This window comes from Pollicipes pollicipes, unplaced genomic scaffold, assembly GCF_011947565.3.
Source record: "Pollicipes pollicipes isolate AB1234 unplaced genomic scaffold, Ppol_2.1 Scaffold_4002;HRSCAF=4701_pilon_pilon_pilon, whole genome shotgun sequence".
NCBI lineage: Eukaryota > Metazoa > Arthropoda > Thecostraca > Pollicipedomorpha > Pollicipedidae > Pollicipes > Pollicipes pollicipes.
Genome location: NW_023596420.1, coordinates 29084114 through 29106886, shown reverse-complemented (window position 1 = coordinate 29106886; position 22773 = coordinate 29084114). Strand labels below are relative to the sequence as shown.

The following is a 22773-nucleotide window of genomic DNA, read 5'->3' as shown; positions in this document are numbered from 1 at the left end:
AATTGTATGACAAATCTGAATGATGTTCAAATCACCTACTACTTTAACTACACATGATGACCATGCATCTCATTAATATCACTTTCTGCCAGAGACAAAGATATTCAAATGGGATACCTAGCCCAAACCACATCTTAGTCTATCATGATCTCTAAAAAGCATGAGCATTCCAATAAGCAAAACCAGTGCAAAAACAAAATAATGTAGCCCACCTGTGCGCGCCATGATAGACACGTGGCTGCCGCTGACAAGTGCGAGCTGGGGACGTACTCTTGCTTCAATGTACCAGCATCCGTATCCCATATTTGAAGTCGCCCGTCGGGACTGGAGTACGCCAAAAGCTTGCAGTCATCTGAATAAGCGGCACAGCACTCGGTATTGGTACTCATTATTACTGATTTTACACACGAAACCCGAAAGCCCAGATCCCCCCACCAACTATGCCGCAGCGTGTGCTACGAAGGACGGTCGCGCCAGAATCGCGCTCAGCGTGTTGAAGCGGGGGAAGTAGAACGAGGCAGTGAAATTATAAGCTTTCATGCTAAGACGGGACCGTACTGGATCAAGCCCTTATTTTTTCATTTCATGAAAGCCTTTCGGAAAACTTCGGTAATTATGTGGTAAAGCGATGCCTTATCAAAAAATTCGATAGCCTACCTAGCGTAAAAGTTTTAAATCAGGTGTTGGAATTTTCTCGCCTCGAGCTATCTCGCCTGGCCCTGCCAGCGTTGCTGAAAAGACGCGTTTCTGGCCGCGCAGCGTTGCATAAAGCCTCGCTGCCTGACTTCTTTACTTTTAAGGGACTACGGAAACACGCGTTTTTTAGCAGTCATCGGCTCTTGATAATTCCCGTAACACACGCACGGTGGAAATGTCGTCCCAAACGCGGCGAGATTGCACAGCGTACAAGGTCTTCGCAAACCCACGGCAATTTTCCAAACCTTTTGGTCGTCTCACACCGTATAACGGACTCCAGCATACTTTGTTTTCTGAGAGGTTTTTCATACAGAGCAGTAGCATCTCAAAGAGTCGGGAACAACCAAGTCCCTCCTTGTGAAGCCATTCCTTTTCATGCACCTTCGTAATGCAACTAGCTTTTGACGAGTAGGAGGGCCATGTCCCCCCCCCCCCCCCCCCTTCCAACGTCCTCACGCCCACGTCCGACTAATTCCCGCGCCCTTTGCATGCTTTCCTAACACTGCTTCTTCACCATGTATGGCTCAAAGTTGACTTCCAGTACCAGCTCTAGCTCGGTGTTTCCATACAATGTATTCGGTCATCCACACAATATAGGTGATTGCCAGTCTCACACAATGACCACAGTTGCACCATATATCACACAGACTCCTGTCCCTTCTCCACCAGTTGTACCATGACTGTTTCCATGACAACAACTCCATCTGCCACAGTGTCACAGCATCAACAGAGTATTGACAAGAGCTAAAGGCCCACATCAAATCAAATGGTAATTTGATCATCATTACAACCCCAGTGGCAAGTTGTCCAGACATACATGCATACCTGGCATGAGCATCACATGAAAATTGATTCCACAGAGACATATGCCGCAGAACACACATGAACGATGTAGGATAGTACTGCAGCTTCCACTTATCACTAGTAATATCGGCTGCACAAAATCCCTGTCATGTCAACACGCCAAGTGTCGCAACAGCAGTCCCCGATCATCAATCCTGTCACGAACTGGAGCAAATATCAGTCCCTCATCAGACGCCAGCGCCATCTCTGAGCCGCCATCGTCACTCCTGCTTTGGGGACTGCCGCCCGAAGAGCCAGCCGGGGGAGGCCAGGGGGCGGGGCACGAGCAGGGACGACCAACCGCGGCCGGCCGTCGGCTCCAGCTCCTCCACAGCATCGTCTGGAGGCAGACGGGGTCAAACATCACGCACGGGCAGCGACCAGCGTAGAGCGGACGCCCGCTACGGCTCCAGCCGATGGAGCGCGGCCAACAGTCACGTTGGCCGCGCCCCACTCACAGGGAAAGGGGGGGGGGGGGGGGGGGTAATACGCTCAGTGGTACACTCAGTAAGTTGCGACGGATTACCGCAACACTTTAATTTGGGTCTCATGTGCAGCTTTTTTCTCGACGGGCAGGCCCTCACAGTGGATTTCACGTTGCTTGGAAATGTGTGACCCGAGCTGTGAGTCACGTTTGTGGGTCGACACCCACGGTCTGTGGGTCTGTGGGTCTGTGGGTCGACAGTCAACACCCACGTGCCGTACACGGAGCGAACGGAGCCTACGGGTGACGTACCGAGATCGCGTGACCTGGTGAGCATCCGGCGCAAAACCCGACAGCCTGGCCGGGTCTTGTGTACAAGGCTGATCACAGCCTCAGGGGCCGGGGTATGACCGATTAGTGTCAATTCAAGGTACACCTAGATGGAGACCGCGGATGGCTAATCTGTGCTGCAAGACCAATGGATACAGACAGAGAGTTTCATTTACAAATGGCAATTTAGCCTACAGAGCATGGGCGCTTCCCATAAAAAGGAGGGCACCAGCGATGGCCAAGTCCACATTGAGACGTAATTTTCAGCTTACGTGCTCAGTTCCCACACAAATTTGGATACTGTGGAAAATGTTGACTTCGAACATCCAAATTTCAAACATGCGAACGTTTTGCGGCAAATCTCCAGGCAGGTGTGCCGAGTCCGCAACCGCAACCGCTCTGCATACTGTAATTTTTTGGCAGTTTTTTGGCAGTTGACAGCGGCCATTATATTTTGATGGTGCTGCTTTGGGTTTTAGTGGTACGATTGCATGGCATGTTGGTAACTGCAGCGGACTGTACGGTATGCTGGGTGCTGCTCATAGCCACGCCTTGTCAATGCACGGGTGGCGGCCTCGCCGCTGGCACCTCAGAGCACCAGGGCGTCCAGCTCACGCAGGCTCACTGGCCGCCGGCCGCCGACTCGGGGGCAGCCCACGGCGCTCGAGCCAGCGGCCCTAGGTATGCTGCAGTCTGTACCCTCATCGCCCCGGGCCGCACCTGCCCTCTCATCATCGGGTCGGTCCACTGAGAACACGCAGTCTGGGACCCTCGTCCGGCTCCGGAGCCGTCGCTGAAGCACTGGCCACAACCGTCCGCGGCGACATCTCACGGCGGCCGCCACACTCCAAAGTTGTCGTATGCTCCTCCACAGTGGCAGCACCGTCGGGACAGTAAACCAGTTCTGGGGCTTCATCGTCTGGCGCCTGACCTTTGTCCAGTTCAGACGACTTCTTTGATGAAGACGATTTTTCGTCTGTTCCGCCCACATCTGTGCACCAAAATATCAGTCAATATCAGTTAATACCAGTAATTACGACCACTCTTGCCAAATTGTCGGGTGCCTTCAGAGAGCATTTGCATGGTAAAGACACAAATTGTCCGCAGACATGCTAATAGCCCAAATTACTACACGGCTTGGTGGCGCTGTCGAAAGCACATACCAAAACGCATTCCTTGTTACTGTAAACGCATTTCACCCAATGTCAAACCTTGCAATTTGGACGTCTTGAATTAAATTTATGTCGATATCCATGTAGTGCCATTACACCACATTACAATATCCACCAATCAAAGCTATGCAGCATAGCTTTCTGAACGTCAGACTTTTGAATAAACCAGGACACTGGCGGCCTATGTTCGTTTTTCCTCTTTTCGGATCACCAGGCACGGCAGTGATTTGAGTCTTTTCTTTGCACCGATCCTCTTTACCCTTGCCACCGTCATGTTCGATTTTAAGTCCATACGATACAAAAATGGCCATATGGTGGCAGATGTTTGCGCGTTACTTCGCTTAAGCCTGCGGTGTAAGGTTTGTGCCTAAGGATGCAAGGCACCCCTGGCTGTCTAAAGGATTCCTTCGACACTATAGTTTGTAAGAACGTCGGGTCAATGAAAGTGAGCATTTGTTGACATGTCATCATCTCCAGCCCCCACATGATCAAATCGTTTCACACACGACACCGTGCCTAAACTTGACATCAAACCTGACTTCCACGGGCTATCCTGCCGGGTGACATCCATGTGCGATCACCAAAAAAGCGCCAAAAAGTTTCACTGTCCCCTTTTGTCCTGGCTGAAGTGCTGAATGTAGAAGAATGTAGAAGATTCTGAATGTAGAAGATCGTAAAATGCAAGAATAAGATTACAAAGCCGATGCCTCCCAGCGTGCCGTCGGCTGGTCGTGCGGTGCCCATCTTACGGGAACGAGGTGCGTACCTGCCGCTAGTGAGGCGTCCACCGCCGCCGGGCTGGACCGGGCCCGCCGAAGCCGCGCCAGCTGGGGACAGGCCACACCGCACCCAGTCAGAGGTCACGGATCAAGGCCACACCACATCCGATCAAAGGTCACGGGACAGGTCACACCACACCCGGTCAGAGGTCACAGATCAAGGCCACGCCACACCCAATCAGAGGTCACGGAACAGGTCACACCACACCCAATCAGATGTCACGGGACAGGCCACACCGCACCCGGTCAGAGGTCACGGGACAGGTCACACCACACCCGATCAGATGTCACGGAACAGGCCACACCACACCCGGTCAGAGGTCACGGGACAGGCCACACCACACCCGGTCAGATGTCACGGAACAGGCCACATCACACCCGGTCAGAGGTCACGGAACAGGACACACCACACCCGATCAGAGGTCACAGGACAGGTCACACCACACCCGATCAGAGGTCACGGAACAGGCCATATCACACCCGGTCAGAGGTCACGGGACAGGACACACCGTAACCGGTGAGATGTCACGGGACAGGTCACATCACACCCGGTCAGAGGTCACGGGACAGGCCACACCGCACCCGGTCAGATGTCACGGGACAGGCCACACCGCACCCAGTCAGAGGTCATGGGACAGGCCACACCGCATCCGGTCGGAGGTCATGGGACAGGTCCTATCACATTCTGTCCGAAGTTACGGGACAGGCCACACCGCACCAGGTCAGAGGTCACGGGACAGGCCACACCGCACCAGGTCGAGGTCAGGGGGCAGGCCACACGCCACACCTTCTGCAGTTTCCAGATGAAGACGAAAGCTACACTGCAGCATTGATAACGGATGCACAGCAACCATAAACCTTCGAAATTCCAACCGCGACACCATGCCGAGCTCACTGGACATCAGCCTTGCACGCAATCCGCCGAACTGCGCAGAAGGCGGGCCACATCCCGCGTGGGACAGACCCTGCCCCGCGGGACAGGCCCTGCCCCCACGGGACAGACCCTGCCCCCATGGGACAGACCCTGCCCCCGCGGGACAGACACTACCCGCGCGGGACAGACCCTGCCCCCGCGGGACAGACACTGCCCGCGCGGGACAGACCCTGCCCGCGCGGGACAGACCCTGCCCGCGCGGGACAGACACTGCCCCCACGGGACAGGCCCTGCCCCCACGGGACAGACCCTGCCCCCATGGGACAGACCCTGCCCCCATGGGACAGACCCTGCCCCCGCGGGACAGACACTACCCGCGCGGGACAGACCCTGCCCCTGTGGGACAGACTCTGCCCCCGCGGGACAGACACTGCCTCCGCGGAACAGACCCTGCCCGCGCGGGACAGACCCAGTCCGTGCCGCCACTCGCCGTCTGGGGTAGTTCCGTGTTCCGCAGCCAGAGCAGCAGGAAGACCAGCGACACACTGCAGAAGATGGCGAGCGTGCCGACGAGGCCGCTCAGCAGCGGGTGGTGGTACATGAGCCGGCGCAGGCCGGTGAGGCGCGCGTGCACGCGTAGCCGCGCCGCGTACAGCTGCACGGCGTGAGAGCGCACCTCCAGCTGGGCGCTGGTCGGCGGGTGCTCCTGCGGACACAGCCGGGCCCGGGCGTCAGACGGACACGCACAGCGGCGCCACGACGCGCCGGTCCGTCTGCCAGACGGTGGTCTCGCGTAGCGCACGTGGAGGTTGTCTCACGCCCCGCCGCACGACTTACAGCGGCCCGGTGCGGACAGGGAACGGCCCGGTTCGTCGCGCATTCGTGCGTTTTAATCCAACGCTAACGGCGAGAACAACAAACGGTCCCAGGTGGTTACATATGTGATAACAGGTCGGAGTTTCCGGAATGTAACGCTCAACAATAATCTGACAAGCATGGTGTTGAAGTTTAGCTGTTTATGAGAAGATGATTGCGGAGCGAATACACATTGAAGGGATCGGGGGAAACGCTACTGAAAGGGCACCTCTGTTTTCAACATTCCATGAAAGGAAGTTCCTTTTCGCTGCAGCTAAGGTTCATATTGGCCGCAAATTGGATGAGCAATACGCTTCCATAGAACTGAAAAACCCGATAACAGGAAGAATAAGACAAGCTGTAACGCTTTGTGAAAGCATAACTAGTTTTGGATCGCAAAACACAATTCCACAAATTCAAAACCATATTGGTGTGCACATTAAGTTATTGTTCTACGCTTGATAGTTCTATGACGTGCAGAACAGCTTTCAGTCAGCACTTCGCAACACCCTTCAAGCCGAGCACAACAATCACCACCAAAAAACACCACATTTAAGGCAAGCAGGAAGGAAATGACCCAAACGCCTACGAGGCACAACACCGAGTGAAGCGACAAGCACGGGCGACATTCGAGCTCTCACCTCATGCACCAAGTACGCCGAGAACAGCTCGGTGGCGACCGTCTGCTGCTCGCGGGAGTAGTCGGTGAACAGCAGCGGCATGATGAGGAAGGTGCGCAGGGCGCGGTGCAGCCGCGACCGGTAGTGCAGGAGATTGGCGCGCGACGACGAGCCCACCAGCCGACCCGAGAAGCTGGTCAGGTTCAGCTGCGCCATGAACATGCCTGCTGGCGCCGAGCGGCACGTCAGGACGACGGGCACCAGCCTTGGGTCAGGAGACGGAGCGTGGTGTGCCGGATGACAAAGCATGGAGCCTCAGATGACAGAGCGTGGTGTGTCACGTGGCAGAGCACGACGCCTCAGATGACAGAGCGTCGTGTCCCAAATGACAGAGAATGGAGCATCAGGTGACAGTGCAGAACGGGTCAGATGGCAGAACACGGCAGGCCGGATGGCGAAACATGACCCGTATCGATACTGTCGGTCTCTCATTGGTCACCGCGCCCGAACCTGGCACGGGTCACGTCACAGGTCAGTGTAGGTCACTGACCCCAGCGTCCAGCCACCAAACTCCAGCGCTCTGGCCCGCTGCCAGACCAGCCACCAGGCGGCCTCAGGGCCCACGGACGGAGCTGTGCTTTACCGGCGTTCTTGTTGGCGTCTGATTCCGGCATGTCCATCTCCAGTGTCAGCGTGTAGTGCACGTGCGGATACAGCAGGGGGTTGGCGCCGCCGTCCACCAGGTAGACCTGCGCTCTGGGATAAGCGCAGCTTTCTGGATTGGAGAAGCATGGGCTGAAACGAAACGTTACCGGTTAACATGCTCGGAATGTCTTGGAGAGGCATGGGCTGAAATGAAACGTTACCAGTTTACATGCTCGGAATGGCTTGGAGAAGCATGGACTGAAATGAAAAGCTATATAGCAGAACGCAGGGTTTGTGTGCACTTGTGTGCACTCATCCTGCATGCACACAACACACATAATTCTACAGTGGCTTAGTACTCTATCTCCATCGATTCAAATTCCCCACACCTCGGCTAATAAACATTTTCATTTTAACGGCCTGATAAGTCATACAATAGGGACCTGAACAGCCAAAGAATCTCACAAAGTAGCAAAACATTACCGGCGTTCTTCTAATCTATCGTGTTTCGCGATACACCTACCCCGGGCACAACTAACACCCGAAGCAACTATCCCATGTTCAGGTTCCTGTACACTCTATTGCCGCAGCACAGAGATGTGAACGACTCACGTGAACTGGAAGTGGACGGGCAAGCTGACCAGCATGGTTGGCATCATGCTGTAGTGAAATGTGAAGTACAGCACCGCCGACGAGATCAGCAGGATGGTGCATATCAGCCAGAGGACGATGCATTTGGCCAAGAACGAGCTGATATTGCCCACGTACTTGGTTACGATCTTGCCAGGATATGTCTGAAATGGAGTCTGGCAGTGAGAAGAACTGTGTGTATGTTTATCAATATCACACTGAGTGGTAAGCAGAGGACCACACAATAGCTTATGGCTGCATGCATTGTTAACGTATTTGCACCAGTTACGCTTTGTGTAACATTCTGCGAAAGATACGCGTAAACTTGTCCACAATTCGGGAGGGGGGGGGGGGGGGGGCGAGAGGAGCACGTTGGTCCGGTTTCTCGCCACACATTGCTGCAAGCGTAATTTTATATACTACAACTGGTTAAAGGAATCAAGCCAACAGATCACCCCTCTAACGCGATCGTTTTGCGCCGATGTTCAGTAATGTGTTCTGCGCTACCGCGGCCAAAAGTCCGCGGTATGTAACGGTATGCCTGAGTGTTGTACGGTACCCGTGCGCTCTGTCGTGGGCGACGTGCATGCGCCACGCGCCACCTTTTGCGCAGCTCATCCCGCCTGCTCCGCGAACGCCGGTGCTACGCGCTAGCTTGCTGGTCTCGCGGGTCATGTGACTAGGGTCTCCGGCCAATCAGTGTCAGACTTTGGTGGGGTCGAGCCTGGGTCAAGGTCGCAGTGTGGGCATGCACAAATGCATGCATGAATGTAAAACATGGTTGTGAACCTACAGATCCTGATGCATCTATAGTTGATCAATCCTGTAAAGATCAAAGCAAAGATCAACAGATCTAGGTTGAATAATTGTATGCTGTCTTGACCTGACTTTGAATGGCAAAAGTTACAAGGTGCTTGCACAACACACAAAATATCCTGAGGATGTGCAGACACATACTAAGCAAATCTGAGTTTGTGGTACTATTTGCAGAGGAGCTACAGCACAAAAACTTAATGTTGTCCATGCCTGCACCAATGACAAAAACAGACTGCACCTACAACACTTGAAATGCATTATGTACTCTTAATTTACAATACCAAACTACTGACTAATGATGAAATTTGCACTTCTAGCTCACAAGTTGACTGAGGGTGATTGCTGTTTACCCAGTCTCTTATCTCTGGCAGCCTTGTGGTTTTCTTTGGTGGTTATGTTATGTTGTCTTACATGGTGTGTTGCAGTGTCATTGTTGTACCTTGTATTAGCACAAGTGGATCATTAACATATCCTGACTGGAAATTCTCCACCATGAATCAAGTGCTATGCCCCCTTTTACAATAACACAATAAAACAATTTGCAGTGTGCCCAATAGGCCAAGAACTGTTTCTTTGGCTTTTGATTGCCTCTTGGCTTTGATTTGGCTTTGATTACCTCACAGAGTTCTTGGCCCTGACCATATCTTATCATTTGCCAGCAACTTAGTTAACACTGTGCATGCAATGTCGGTCAGTGTGTACTTTCCTACCTAACGTTAGAAAAAATCATTGTACACCATTCGTCGTGTTTAAGGCATGATATATCGTAAATAATCTCAAAACAGGTAGAATCATGCTCCTACCCTCGAATTTCAATAACTTCGATGGCGGGCCCCCGAGCGCCGCGCGCACCGCACCGCCTGGACTCCCCAGCGCCGTTTCCGCGTTGCCGTTGCGTAAATACAATATTTCTGCGTACCAAGAACTGTACAAAATGTACGGGACCAAAGTAAACCATTCGTCATGTTTAAGGCAGGACAACCATAACCTAACTGCGAACCATAAAAATATTTACTAAACATAAACCATATTTACCATAACCATATTTACCATATAAACCATATTAACTGCGAACCATACTATAAACCATAACTATAACTATAAACTATACTATATAAACCATATTATAACTATAAACCATATTTACTGCGAACCATAAAAATGTACCGGGACAAGGCAGCAAGAATCCATGAAATTTGATCCTCGACGCCAACGGGACCATGGGTTGCAGGGGGATTGGGTGGGGAATGTAAAGCAAAATGAGAACATGGCAGCTAAATAAAAGCTCACTATATGGCACCTATATATGGCATGGAACATGGATGCCAATGAGATGCTGGGTTGAAGGGGATATAGGGTGGGGAGGTTAGGTTAGGTTAGGTTAGGTTAGGTTAGGTTAGGTTAGCTTAGGTTAGGTTAGGTTAGGTTAGGTTAGGTTAGGTTAGGTTAGGTCAGGTCAGGTCAGGTCAGGTCAGGTCAGGTCAGGCTAGCTTAGCTTAGCTTAGGTTCTGGTCTATTCTCAGTTAGGTTAGGTTAGGTTAGGTTAGGTTAGGTTAGGTTAGGTTGGGTTGGGTTGGGTTAAGTTAGGTTAGGTTAGGTTAGGATATGTTCTGGACTATTCTGGCCTGCGTGTTTCATAAATGTACCTAAACTCGATAAGAAACGATTTTGGTTGCTTTATTATTGCTACCTTGGTCCCGTACATGTTTTATGGTTCTTGATAAGCAGAAATATTGTGCTTTCGCAACAACGTAGAAATGGCGCTTGGAAGTCGAGGCAGTGCGGTGCGGGGCGTGCGGCGCTCGGGAGCTCGCTATCGTATTTATTAAAATTCGAGGGTAGGAGCATGATTCTATCTGTTTTGAAATTATTTACGATATGTTCCGCCTTGAACACGACGAATGGTTTACCTTGGTCCCGTAAATTTTGTAGAGTTCTTGGTAAGCAGAAATGTTGTATTTACGCAACGGCAACGCAGAAACGGCGCTGGGGAGTCCAGGCGGTGCGGTGCGCGCGGCGCTCGGGAGCTCGCCATCGAAGTTATTGAAATTCGAAGGTAGGAGCATGATTCTACCTGTTTTGAGACAATTTACGATATGTGCCGCCTTGAACACGGCGAATGGTGTGCAATGATTTTTTCTAACGTTAGGTAGGAAAGTACACCTACACCATTGCAATGTCCCCACAGATGCATTCTGATGTCTTGATCCCATGACTAAAACAACAAAAATCATTCTGAACCTTTTTAATCAATAATCATTGTATCACTTCCCACATTGCATGACCACTGACACCACCATCCTACTGTAGAATTTCAGATCAATCATAGAATTTGTGTTCAAAAGCTTAGTGTGCTGTAGTGCTTCACATATTCCATCCTCCGCTAGGAGCATCACCTGACCTTGAGAGCAGGCTATTGGAGCAGAGCATCATCAGGGTGTATCAGGAGGCAAATAGCAAGAAAGCAGGTGAATAGTGCCAAGCAAAAACTGATGTTCTCAATTCTAAAGGATGTTTTTAATGACAACATAATCCATTGTGTGTACCATCAGGCCTCAACATCTTGAACTTGAAGCAATCTAATAGTGTTTCCCAACTTCTCAATTGCAGATCAACTGCTGCACACAGCTTCAAGCATTGTACTCCTCTCTTTAATCAAAGTGAAGGGAAAATTGGTTTTGAACAGGAATGAGAAGGAATGCATGCTTCAGTAAGTTGAGTGTTTCTATGCACAGCTTCATTCTGTATTATGCCACAGCTTATGCCACACTAACAGCTGCACTTACTGATCTGAGATATGCACAAATTTCAGACAGTTTCGAGAAACATTCCTGAAGCGCTTCGTCCATCTTTGTGTGATCCACAACCTTTCAAAATGATAACTACTTGTAGAAGTTGATATCAGTGTTACAACTTCTCACGCCTGTTGAATGCCGCGATGACCACAACCTAATATAACTCGGCATTTGCCCGCGTGTGAGGGTTCGTCCACAGACCACGGTCCCCCCAGAAACTCTGTTTTGAGATAAATTTCTGAACTTTGGGTTTATCCACAGCCCCGACTTGCGCACGGTGGCGCGAAGCCCATTTATTGAGGCAAGCGCGCATTATTTTGTCTCAGCCGCGCCAGGTAGCCTGAGAACTCAGCGATTCGCCTCAGCAACTCATATCATTTTGCCATATCCGTAACTTAGGTCATAAATTGGTGTAACTATACAAAACAGAAAAATTGTACGTATCAAAAATAGGAAGCGTAGGCTAAGCTTTCTAGCTCTGAGGGAAAGATGCAAGCGTCAAGATGTGTTGCAAGCCTTCGCCACCAAATATCCCGAGCGTATTTGTAATATCCGGCCCTCGCTCCCTCTCCGCCCCAGCTAATTACGTGAAGCTCTGGTCCTGCACGATGGGCAATGCGACGAGCGAGGGCAACACTGAGAGCAATGTCGTGCCTCCCATGGGTGTAGCCACTGAGGGGCTTTAAGTGCATGCCTCCTCCTCCACAAAATGTCTCCCACCAAATAGATTTTGTCCCCTCAAATTTCGCGCGTGGAAGGCGCGTTTTCACGTTTTCCCATTAAAAATACCGTTTACCTCAATCGCCTTAATCCCGGAGATGTGGTTCATCCAACGAAGTACTGCAGTTATCACAATTCACACGAGACTGAAAGAGTACAACTGCACCTGACGCGCTCTCGTCCTCACCAGCCGGCGGTGCCGGCATCGAGAATATGCCAATTGTATGGCAACCATGAGTCTGATCAGCATAAGATCTAGCATGCTGGTATTTGACAGAGGAAGACAGGTCCAAACGCCGACAATTTGGAAATGTACCAACAATAATGCGTTCTGTCTCTGTCGAAGGAAACAAAACGAGGAAACTTGAAACGCAAATCTTTGCTGGCGGCGAAGACCCCGTTGATCCCATTACAGCTGTAAACTTTACTGAGGTCTTCATTTACAGTGGCTTACTGATTTGATTAACAGATGTGCATTCGCGGGATAATGTGCATATGGCGCTCTTGAAATGCCAAAAGCGACATAGCTGTAGACATAGCTGTAGACAATTGAATAGCGGATCGTTTGTCATCAAAAATTTAGATGTATCTTGTAAGGTCGCTGACCTATCGCAGGTCAAAGTCAGGCCATGGTTTCAGCGAATGCAATTTCTAGGGAATCCTTCAATCCGATCCAACAACGGAGTGTTAGACGAGGCCATACATCTCTGAGGTGCTTTCTTAGGCAACACAACCGTTGAATGAGCAAATTACATCGGCTTAAGGTCAGATATAAAGGTCAGATGAAGGTCGAAACCAACCTGTTTTGTTACCCTCAGGCTTTCTGTATGGGATAGTTTCTGGTGCCCATTTCCAATTTATTGATGGCAGGAATCGCATTATACATATTCCATAGACATATGAGATGCTAGAATAGGTCATTGACCTGAAATGGCCCACGTCAATATTTTGTTTTCAGGAACATACTGCCTGGCGTAGTATTTGTCGCTTATTCAAATGCAAAATTCAGAGCATTCTTGCATGGTTTTGGTCACCATGACCTTAAAAAGGTCAAACAAGGTCACTGACCTTAAATGAGCATGTGGCCATTTGCTTAGAAACGGTTATCTAGGTTCTGGGGGCACTTTGGAGACCAACCGGGAATTGATCTTGTTTGACCTTACTTGACCCTGAGGTCATGACCTAGGATCTTGAAACCTTAACCCAAGTAAGTTTACGTACAGATCAACACACCCTGTAAGTTCGGTGTCCCTAGCTTTCTTAGTTCCCGAGATCTCAGGAGGGTCAAATTGACCCTCCCAAGCGAGCGAGGGGTATCCAGCCGGCCACCCGGGCGCGTGCTAATTGTGGAATGGATGCTTGACAAGTGCGTTTACGAATACCGATTCTCTTTTGACATGGGGAACAGCGGAGCGTTGCGTAAGTGTCTTCACATCTCGTCCAAAAATCAGAAAGCATTACGCACCAAAGACGGCGCGCAAAGCCCTTTACCGCGCTACTTCGCCAAATGACGGACACTGCCCAGCACAGCGCTGCTAGAGCTGAGCACAGCGAGCAGTTCGCGCGTGCTATGCCCTGCGCACGTACCGTCATGGCGGTGTCGAAGCAGCCGGTCAGCGTCCTGTACGCGACAGACACGGGGAAGCACAATAGAGCCACTGGGCCCGGCAGACCCATCGTCCGCTTCACGCCCATCGCTAAGCCGCGTCGCCGCGCGAGACGTCGGCGCCCAACCCCTGCTCCGCCTCCGTCGGCCCGACACGGCCGGCCGCGGAGCACTGACGCCACTGGCGGCGCACGGAGACGGATGACGTCACGCCAGGTCCGGTCAAAGTCCGGAGGGCTCCAGGGCGAGACCACGACTGGGCGACGGTCAGCCGCTACGTCCGCGCGGCTCTGGTTAGCGGCGGGGCGAAGGTCACGGGGGGGAGGGAGGGGGCTCATATGCTCATAATACTCGGGCTCATTCCAGCGACAGACATTCACAATGACTAGGGTCCGCAGCCATATTAGTTGCCGTCGATTAATCAATTCGTTTTGGCATTACCAGCCTTGTTACTGTTGTTCATCGCTGTTTTTGTTATCAGCTGCCTTGTCGATCGTTTCTCAATCCCCTGACAAAGTCCTGCCGGCGTCAGCCCTTGAATCGAGGTCAGCTGTGCTGCACATGGCCATCAGCCGCGTGATCGCCCCCCCCCCCCCCCCCCCCACTTTCATCCGATAGTGGTATGTGAAGTCGACGCAAGGGGTGAAGGTCCGCTGGCCATGCCCCTGACATGGCCAGAACACAAACGCTGTGTTAGGCTGGCCGTCCCACCGCCACCATTTTTTTTTTTTTACTTCGCTATGATGCATCGCGACGCACGTACACACCCAGGGCGCCGGCAGACACGGCGGCAAACCATGTGGCCAAAACCTCATGCGTTGGACAAATATCTCGTATGTCAATCGACGCAGGAAAAGTACGCATTGGCCGCTCTTTTCCACACGCCGGCCACCCCACCCTGTCGTATTATGCATCTACTGCGTTCCACGCTCGCCATCAGGCACGGCGCACCACCCAACGCACCACCGAGGCAGCACAGTTGACGGTACCAGTGGCGCGACTTTGCTTAACGAGGAGCCGGAGTGGGTGGGCTGAGTAGGTTCGACGTGGCTCAACGACAACCTCCAGAGATCTGGTGTTTTAAGCTTCCCAATGGAGAGGGGCTGACTTAGGAGTTGGCTGCCTATGATATTGCCGAAATGCACTAATATGGTGGACTCAGCCTGTTTGTACATCCACCAAGTACTAGTAACAAGAAGCTGTAAAGAAAGGTACAGGTTCCCAAGCACACGGGATCCGTATGACATGTATTAGACCTGGACTTGATCTGTATGTTTATGCATCCACGAATTACGAGCCAGGTATAAATTACCATCCGATGAATAAAACTGCAAAGGAACAGATTTTTTAAGACGACCAAACCACAATAAAATGCGCTAGTAGTTGTGCCGCTGTATTAACATTGTTCACCGTATTGAGAAAAGGATTTCCACTTCATGGACACCGAAATTGAGACATTACTAACACACTTTGTTCCCCACAAGCCGGCAGCTTCAGATCAGACCACAATGAAGACACGTATAAAAACACTCGGAACACACCATCCACTTGCTGGAGCATACCTGCTCCCACCTCACTGAGCTGACCACCAACACGCACCGGGGCCCCTCCACAGCCGGCGGGCGACCCAGTCAGCGTCCGACCAGCCCCGCTGCGGCCACCGAGGTCACGTCAAGCCCGGCCGACCGGGTCAGCCGAGGCGCGGCTTCTTCTCCGGGGGCGCCTTGGCCTTGACCTCGGACGCCTGGGACGGCACGCTGGTCACCGACTCGGTCTTCTCCTGCTTCGGCTCCGCCTTGACGTCGGCGTCTGGGGGGCGTAGGACGGCTTTGTCGCGTGGAATGGCAAAACTGGGCCCGTCGCCCCCGCGGAGTGACGCTCCCCGCTGGAGCGGCGCCCACGCAGAGCGGCGCTATCCATCGATACGCTCCCCCGATAGGAGTGACCGAGGGATATCGATGGCCAGAGAAGATAACGATAAAGGGTGGTCTGTACAGGCTTACAAGCTACAATGGCTGCAAGCGCTGGGACCGGGACCGGCAGCACGCGCACAAGGCCAACCCTGGGACAAAATACATTCAAACAGCTTCAGAAGACTGGTATGAGCAAACCAACAACAACAAATTAACCAACGCGACTTTGACATGCGATCTTACCCCACCAGCATCCCTGCATGCAGGTGAGGGACGTTTACACGAGACCCCCGGCAGTAAGTGCGGGCGACCAGGTCTCAGTCGCCAGCTGAGCTCTGCCTTGCTGCTGTAAGTCCCTCTCCATCCCCTGGTATACACCGTGTGTAGACAGACGTACCAGCACCCCAGTCACGTCGCCCGTATCCCGGCACAGGGCCACGTGAGCGTGACAGAGAGGGCAAGAAGTTCAGCCGATGCCAGCACGGTCCGCGGACGAACGTGCCCTGCCGGCGTCCTGCCAACGGTGCTCAGGATACGGGCGGAGCGGGCGCAGACACGGCCAGCGGTGCTCAGAACATGGGCGGGGTGGGCTCCGGCCGCGGTGCTCAGGACACTGACTGAGTGGGTCCCGGCGGCGGTGCTCACCGGGCGGCTGCGGCGGCGGCTGCTGCGGCACCTTGGGCGGGAAGCGGCGCGCCAGGTCCGCCAGCAGCATGTCCACACGCTGCGTCTGGAACACCGAGCCCAACTCCTTCTCCGTCTCCTTCTTCCGCTTCTTCGTCTCCGGCTCCTGGGACAGCAGAGGGTGGCGTGGAGAGATTCGCTGCACGCCGGGCGGAACGTGCGGAATCAAGCGTACACATCACATTGCTGGCGGTGACTTACTTAGATAATGGCATGTATTTGTCCTTCAAAGTCACGTGTCTGTCAAAGTCTAATGGATGGGGCACTGTTTTGCCAACGCCACACAAAGGCTTAAGCCAGGCTTAGTGCGTGGATAGAAAATAAAGACAAAATTTAACAGAAGGTAATAACGATCCATGAGAGCACAAACCAGTGATCTGGGAAAAGTAGTAGGCCAATTTCCCATATAGTGCTTCCATAACAGCACAAACACACTGCAGACTGCATGCCAACGACCAAAAGGAGTAAATTGTGTTCAATGTAATGTAGATTATGTCTAAAACTCGCATAAACTCCTTTACCACTCTTGGTGACACTGATGTGACGCTGCACAAGTGAATGTGTTACCTGTCCGTTCTGTGATTTGAACTCGAACGTGTAGCCTTTGGAGGGGTGGTATCGTGAAAAGGAGCGAGCCTCCTCAAACGCCTCCTGGAGGTGGTTGATGGCCGACGTCTGGAAAACACCAACGAACATCGTGTCGGTCTGTAGCCAACGACAGCTCCGCATAACGTACACCCTTATGTTATTCACTGGGTTTCGCCGTTCACTGCATACGATGATATGACCAACGATTCCGGCTCCGTTTACGAACGTTCGGAACCTGCCAAGTTGGTGACATTACCAAAAAGACTAGCAATGAACATGCGACTGCGGCAGTTGGGTACATGTCGACCAAACGCCCATCTTCTTCTGCACTCCGTATCACAGTATGCGTCTGCCGATTTTCGACGCCACCATCATCCCTTAACCATTCAACGAATGCAGTCGTGAGGAGCCTGCTATTTCCCTTTTACGATTTCGAAGTACATGGGCACATGCCAGAGGTGTTCAAAGCATGCGATACGACGCTCTTTGGCTTGTTCCAGCTGGTCTAACACTTCATCAGTTGAGCGGTACCAAAATTAAACATCCCAGCTGCAACATTATTGGTCACTTCGATACAATTCATTTGCAGAGCTTGTCTATCCCCAACCTCAGTAACAGCGAGGAATGAAAGCCCTGTAACACACATGTCAAAACAGCGCCAAAAGCTGTGATGTGCGTCTTGCTTCTTTTGGCTTGCTACTCTGTGCTTTTATCCACTTCTATCCCACGACTCGGGACGTGCATTTCTGATTCAACCGATGGTTTGTCTCCGACTTTTTACCCCGACAGGACTGTAGTGTTTTAAGCCGTTACATAGGAGCCCACTTGCCACACCAGCCTGGCCAACGCCTCGCACGTCCCTTGGCTGGTGCTCTGCGACATCGGCTGACAGTGCGGGCACGTGCGGCCCGGCCGGCGCGCGCTGCCACCCACCAGTCGAGAGTTGATGACGGAGCCGAGGTCAGGCACCTGGTACACCTTGCCGGCGATGACGTAGTAGTCGGCCAGCGGCGTCACCTGGTTGGGCGAGTGGCGGTGCTCCTTACGGATGACGTACAGAATCGGCTCCTGCACGTGCAGCAGCGTGTACTCCAGGCCCACCAGGTTACTGGCGGCGAGGCGCGGGGCAGCGCGGTCAGGGTCCGAGACGCGGGGGACGACCGGTCAGTGCACGAACAGTGGCGGGCCGGCGGGAGTGACGTGTGCGCGTGGCGGCCCTGAACCAGACAACCAGACTCCAGCAGGCATGCATGTGATGACCTGGGAACATCAAATACCTTACTGGTCAATTGGTCATCTATGTTAGCCAAAGCTACAATGGTCAGGCAATACTAGGTGACAAGAACTTTGCAGAATCACATTCTTGTCTTCAATCAATGATTATCCATGCTCTCAGCCTCCAGAACTTACTGCAGGTGGTCTGGGTTGATGCGCTGCATCTTGATAACCTCATTGTTGCACGTGCGGTCGTAAAACGGATTTGTGCGCTCCGCGAAGTAGTCCATGACATTGTTGGCACTGAGAATAGGGATCCATGTGCTGTCGTGCCATGATGTACCAAGTGCATCTGGAAAGGTCCAAGCATTTGTCATACAAATGAAGGAGCAGCACACTGCAAATACTAAATAATTTTGTGAGCATTGTTGAGCCAATGTTCAATGATCTATGATCAACACTTCTTCTCTTTTTTTAAAGCAACGATTTATTTTGGTGTGTGAATATTGTTGCATTTCAAGGTCATCTGATTATTGCTTGGTGTGTTTGATACATATGCATGAACTGTGCACCAATAATTGTGCTCAGAATTTGTCTCTCAATTGCATAAAACACAGCATTGATGCATTTTAGATGACTCAGTTAACATTTGGAAGAACATCTCTGGAAAGAACTGGGAATGGAGGGCTGAGTTGATCCCCAAAGCTCTGAGCCCCTGAGCCACAGAGACTGGCTCAGCATAGACTGTAGTTACAATGGAGATATCACAGACCTGATAACCTGTGAGTTTGGAATGATTTCTTTATTTTATCATGTATATGCTACCAAGTGTGAAGCTCACAAACTCAGGCATAAAAACTTGGGTCAATATCATTTTATTTTGCATTGATGAGCTAGGACTGAGCTGGTCTCATTTTGAACTGTGGCTTTGGCTGCTAAGCTATATCTACATAGTAAAAGATATGAACACCTGAATCTGAGTCTTCTTGATCTTGGGATAAGTGTCACATACAAAAGTAGAAGAAGGCACCTCTTGTCTTAGTCACTGAGCCTGAGCATGGACAGACATACCTGAAATGCCACCATGTCTGTTTATTTATACAGAAACAGTTTATCCTTCATGGTACAGAGCATTGCCCTGCGGGTTTTATGCCCTTTACACCCTAAAGGTATGAACCACCAATGCACCTTTAAAGCTTGACAAAGCTTAAATGATAAAAACGCTTACCTCTCTGGTCAACCATGGTTGAAAACCTGAAAAATACAAATAGCATGTGAGTAACATAGAAACATTACTGAACCACCCCTGTTTGCACAACAAAGAATACTAGTGATAGTCATGTACTAAAGTAGATGTCAAAAATATGTTACATATTCTGCACTATGCTATATGAATCACTTACAACCATCACAACCCTATTGCAAATGGATGTAGATGGCACAGTCATAATAGATGGGTGTCTAACACAAGTTTACTTGCATGTTTAAGTTGCAAGTGGCCATTTTAAGTGGTTAAAAACAAATCTGTCCAATAAAAATATTTGGATTGTTCTCCTAAAATCATTTTTTTGACTGCTCAAAAATGCCCCAAAGTAGGCTCTATATTTTTGTGTATCTCAGAAACCTGCAAGCCAGGCTTAAGGTTATGTTCTTTTAGGTCTGGAATTTAAGATACTAGGTATGTGAAGCTTACTAGAGTTTGTCTAGGGCACTTTTGATTTCATTGTTATCTATCTTAAGGATTCATGGAAAATTAGTTTTGAGAAATAGTGATCTGGTTAAGTCATACTCAGATCAAAAACTTACTCACATACTGGTGTACATATTGCATCAAACAGGCAAGATATATCCCAACAAAAGAACTATACCTGGTCATGAGTGAGCAATAGTTAGCAACCTCAATGGTTCAATGGAGCATACATTACTGTTGGCACACCACACTGCCGTGAATACACATGCTACCAAACATGTCTGGCATATCAGCAACACCACACAAAATCAGTGCATGTACACTGGCAATCTGAGCACCAGGAGTTTTGCACCCAGTTACCACCAATGCTAGCAAAAGAGAGCCAGTTTTAGTTTCAGGGAATTGTAATGATCAGAAGGTAATTACAGGCAAACAAACATGGAAACATTTTTCATGTGTAACAACTTGAAAATTCAATGCAATTTGGCCTTGCCTGATCTTATCGCACACGAGCGCGAGGTTTAGGGCAAGGCTATCTAACGAGGTTCAGGGCACCGACGTCGCGTATCAAGCACACTTGATGGATTATTTGTACGCTCCGGCGCGGGTCTGCATTCTTTTGAACCGTAATCCAAGGCAAAAGCAACAATTCTGGTATCAGTGTCTGCTTTACACATCCACGACCACTGCTAACACGACAACTCACCTGTTTGTGCCGGACACCAATAATAAATGGGTTCCTCCGCGTTCACCCAAATTACTAACCCCTTTCAGCTTACATTAACATCAAGCACCGCTGTTTGCGCCGTATATGGTTTTAATTGCGCCACATCTGTCAGCTCACAGTAAGGGAAGGCGCTGCTAAAACACTATTAGTCTTATCATGTCCCACAACAAAAGAAAGCTGGATTTACACAATATATAACCACGATATATTTCTCAATTCTGTGGCGCAGCGTGTGCATCCGCCGCGGCCACTTTAAAAAAAAAATTGGTGCGCGAGAGCAACTTCGTTGCAACGTTTGGCCCGGCCAATTACCCCGGACATGTGCGCCGAGCAATCAAGGATGGGCGGCCGATATGATAGGTCCGCTGCCATTAATGGCGCCAATGATATAAAGAAATGATAGGCATCGATGAAAGGCACACCAGCCTAGTCAAAGGACGACCTTCGTTCATTTGACATTCATCCGGATTCGCATTTTCATTCGACTGGCCTGGCGCACACCCACGGCTGGCCGCGCGTTGCCCACGTCTCTTTATTTATGTAAGCTCGGCGGAGCAGTCGCCGACCTTTCGGCCGCTCAGGTCTCTGGCCCCACCGTACTTCTTTATCCTGCATGGGATTTAATGTAAATTAAGGAAAGCAATGCTTGTCAGAATATTCTTTTAAAATTCGTATTCACACATTATTCCTGACCCGTTGTATTTCGTGAGCCTCTGTCATGCTAGTATTATATTGTTCTAATCAGCCCACCTAATATAGCAATGTGCTGCCGTGGTGTTGTTTTGAGTCGCGTGCTAGCCCCTGCATGACATCCCTTAATGAGTTTCATTGAGCAGCATCCGGGAAAAAAACAGACCAATGAATAATGTGCGGCCTTTTTATTCGGGAATGCAGGACGCGTCGCAGTTAGGTGCATATTACTTAATCAACCTATTTACCTCGCTTAATGTGTTGAGGACGACTGGCAATTTGCTCATGAGTTGAAGGGATAATTTCATCGCGACCGACTTAATGCGTCACATATGCTTTACTTCAACTAGACTTCTCGCTAGTAGCGATGGGGAAAGACCTGCTCGGTACGAAGAGCAACAGGTCCTCGCGGTTGCGATGGAGGAAGTCCTACGGGCTTCGCAATAAGCAGGCAGCTGCTATGGCCGATGAATAAAGCTCCCACTTCCCATGGTTCTTCTAGATAATTCCTAGCCACTTCCTACAGAATTTCGGGAGTTGACTGTTGGCTGGTCTCTCCGCGACCCACAGAAGAGTTGGGAGGCATTTTACCTGTCGTCGGCTGCTGATGAGAGTAACAGTAGCACGTATAGGGGTCAGGGGCGGATCCAGAGAGAGCGTGGGCCATGCCAAAGGGCCCATAAGCTCCGAAGGAGCCATAGCCGACCGAGCTGCCGCAATTTTGTTATAACAAAGGGTAGCAAAATTGGACGCCTTTGGGCTACCAGGCAACCACGAACAGTCGCAAGCGAAGTGAAATGCGCACGAACAGACACCAGTAGCTCTTCACTGATTGAGAGGGCGGTGGTTGAGATGTTCTAAGGCTCATTGTGTACAGAGACCTGCGTTGTTTCTGCGAACCCTTTTTTCCCTTGTGGCGTAAATCCGATTGCTGAGGAGCCTTCCACGCTGTCCTTATGGGTCCTGGGTACTTTCTGTTTGAATGTAGGGTGCTACCAAAGTAGGGTCCTTCAATCTAATTACTCACCTCGGCACTCTAGATATATGAAAGGCTCTCCACGGACTCCTCATATTCGCTCGAATGGTTAAATATATACATATATATATATATATATATATATATATATATATATATATATATATATATATATATATATATATATATATATGCATATATGCGCTATAGCCGGGGTCTCAGGCGACGGGGTACACACGGTTGTTCAGAGACCCTCCACGTTGGTATCGGGTACTTTCCACTGGCTCGGAGGGCCCCGTGCTGTTGCTGGAGCCAATGTTAAGAAACGCATCGGGGCACCCGATGCTCAGGGACCCCTTACATCGATATAGAGCCCATTCACTGTGAGCTCATTTGCGGAGGACCCTCGAGTCCTGTCTAGGCCTTTTCTATTTACCTGCCCGGGCGCTCTCGATCGGAGGCATTAACTCCCGTACACTGGTCTT

The 22773-nt window shown here is 50.7% G+C and overlaps 2 protein-coding genes across 5 annotated transcripts; both read right to left on the bottom strand.

Moving 5' to 3' along the window:
• Window positions 1–1252: 1252 nt before the first annotated feature.
• Window positions 1253–13947, bottom strand: LOC119093101 (seipin). 4 transcript variants are annotated; one of them, XM_037215996.1, is made up of 8 exons: window positions 13787–13947; window positions 7851–8032; window positions 7237–7388; window positions 6615–6820; window positions 5609–5824; window positions 4232–4292; window positions 3225–3284; window positions 1253–1879 (listed from the first exon to the last, which is right to left on the bottom strand). In XM_037215996.1, the coding sequence occupies exons 1-8, from the start codon at window positions 13892–13894 to the stop codon at window positions 1761–1763; spliced, it is 1104 nt and encodes a 367-aa protein (XP_037071891.1). In that variant the 5' UTR covers window positions 13895–13947; the 3' UTR covers window positions 1253–1760. The 4 variants fall into 4 exon arrangements, with proteins under 4 accessions (XP_037071891.1, XP_037071888.1, XP_037071889.1 ...); XM_037215993.1 differs by having other exon boundaries at window positions 1778–1879; window positions 3014–3284; XM_037215994.1 differs by having other exon boundaries at window positions 1778–1879; window positions 3014–3284; window positions 6615–6817.
• A 1235-nt stretch (window positions 13948–15182) lies between these two features.
• On the bottom strand, window positions 15183–20665 carry LOC119093100 (mediator of RNA polymerase II transcription subunit 6). The gene is made up of 7 exons (XM_037215992.1): window positions 20602–20665; window positions 19434–19459; window positions 18401–18557; window positions 17924–18098; window positions 16970–17077; window positions 16364–16508; window positions 15183–15614 (listed from the first exon to the last, which is right to left on the bottom strand). Exons 2-7 carry the CDS (start codon window positions 19447–19449, stop codon window positions 15496–15498), a joined length of 720 nt encoding a protein of 239 aa, XP_037071887.1. The 5' UTR covers window positions 19450–19459; window positions 20602–20665; the 3' UTR covers window positions 15183–15495.
• Between the last annotated feature and the right edge of the window lie 2108 nt (window positions 20666–22773).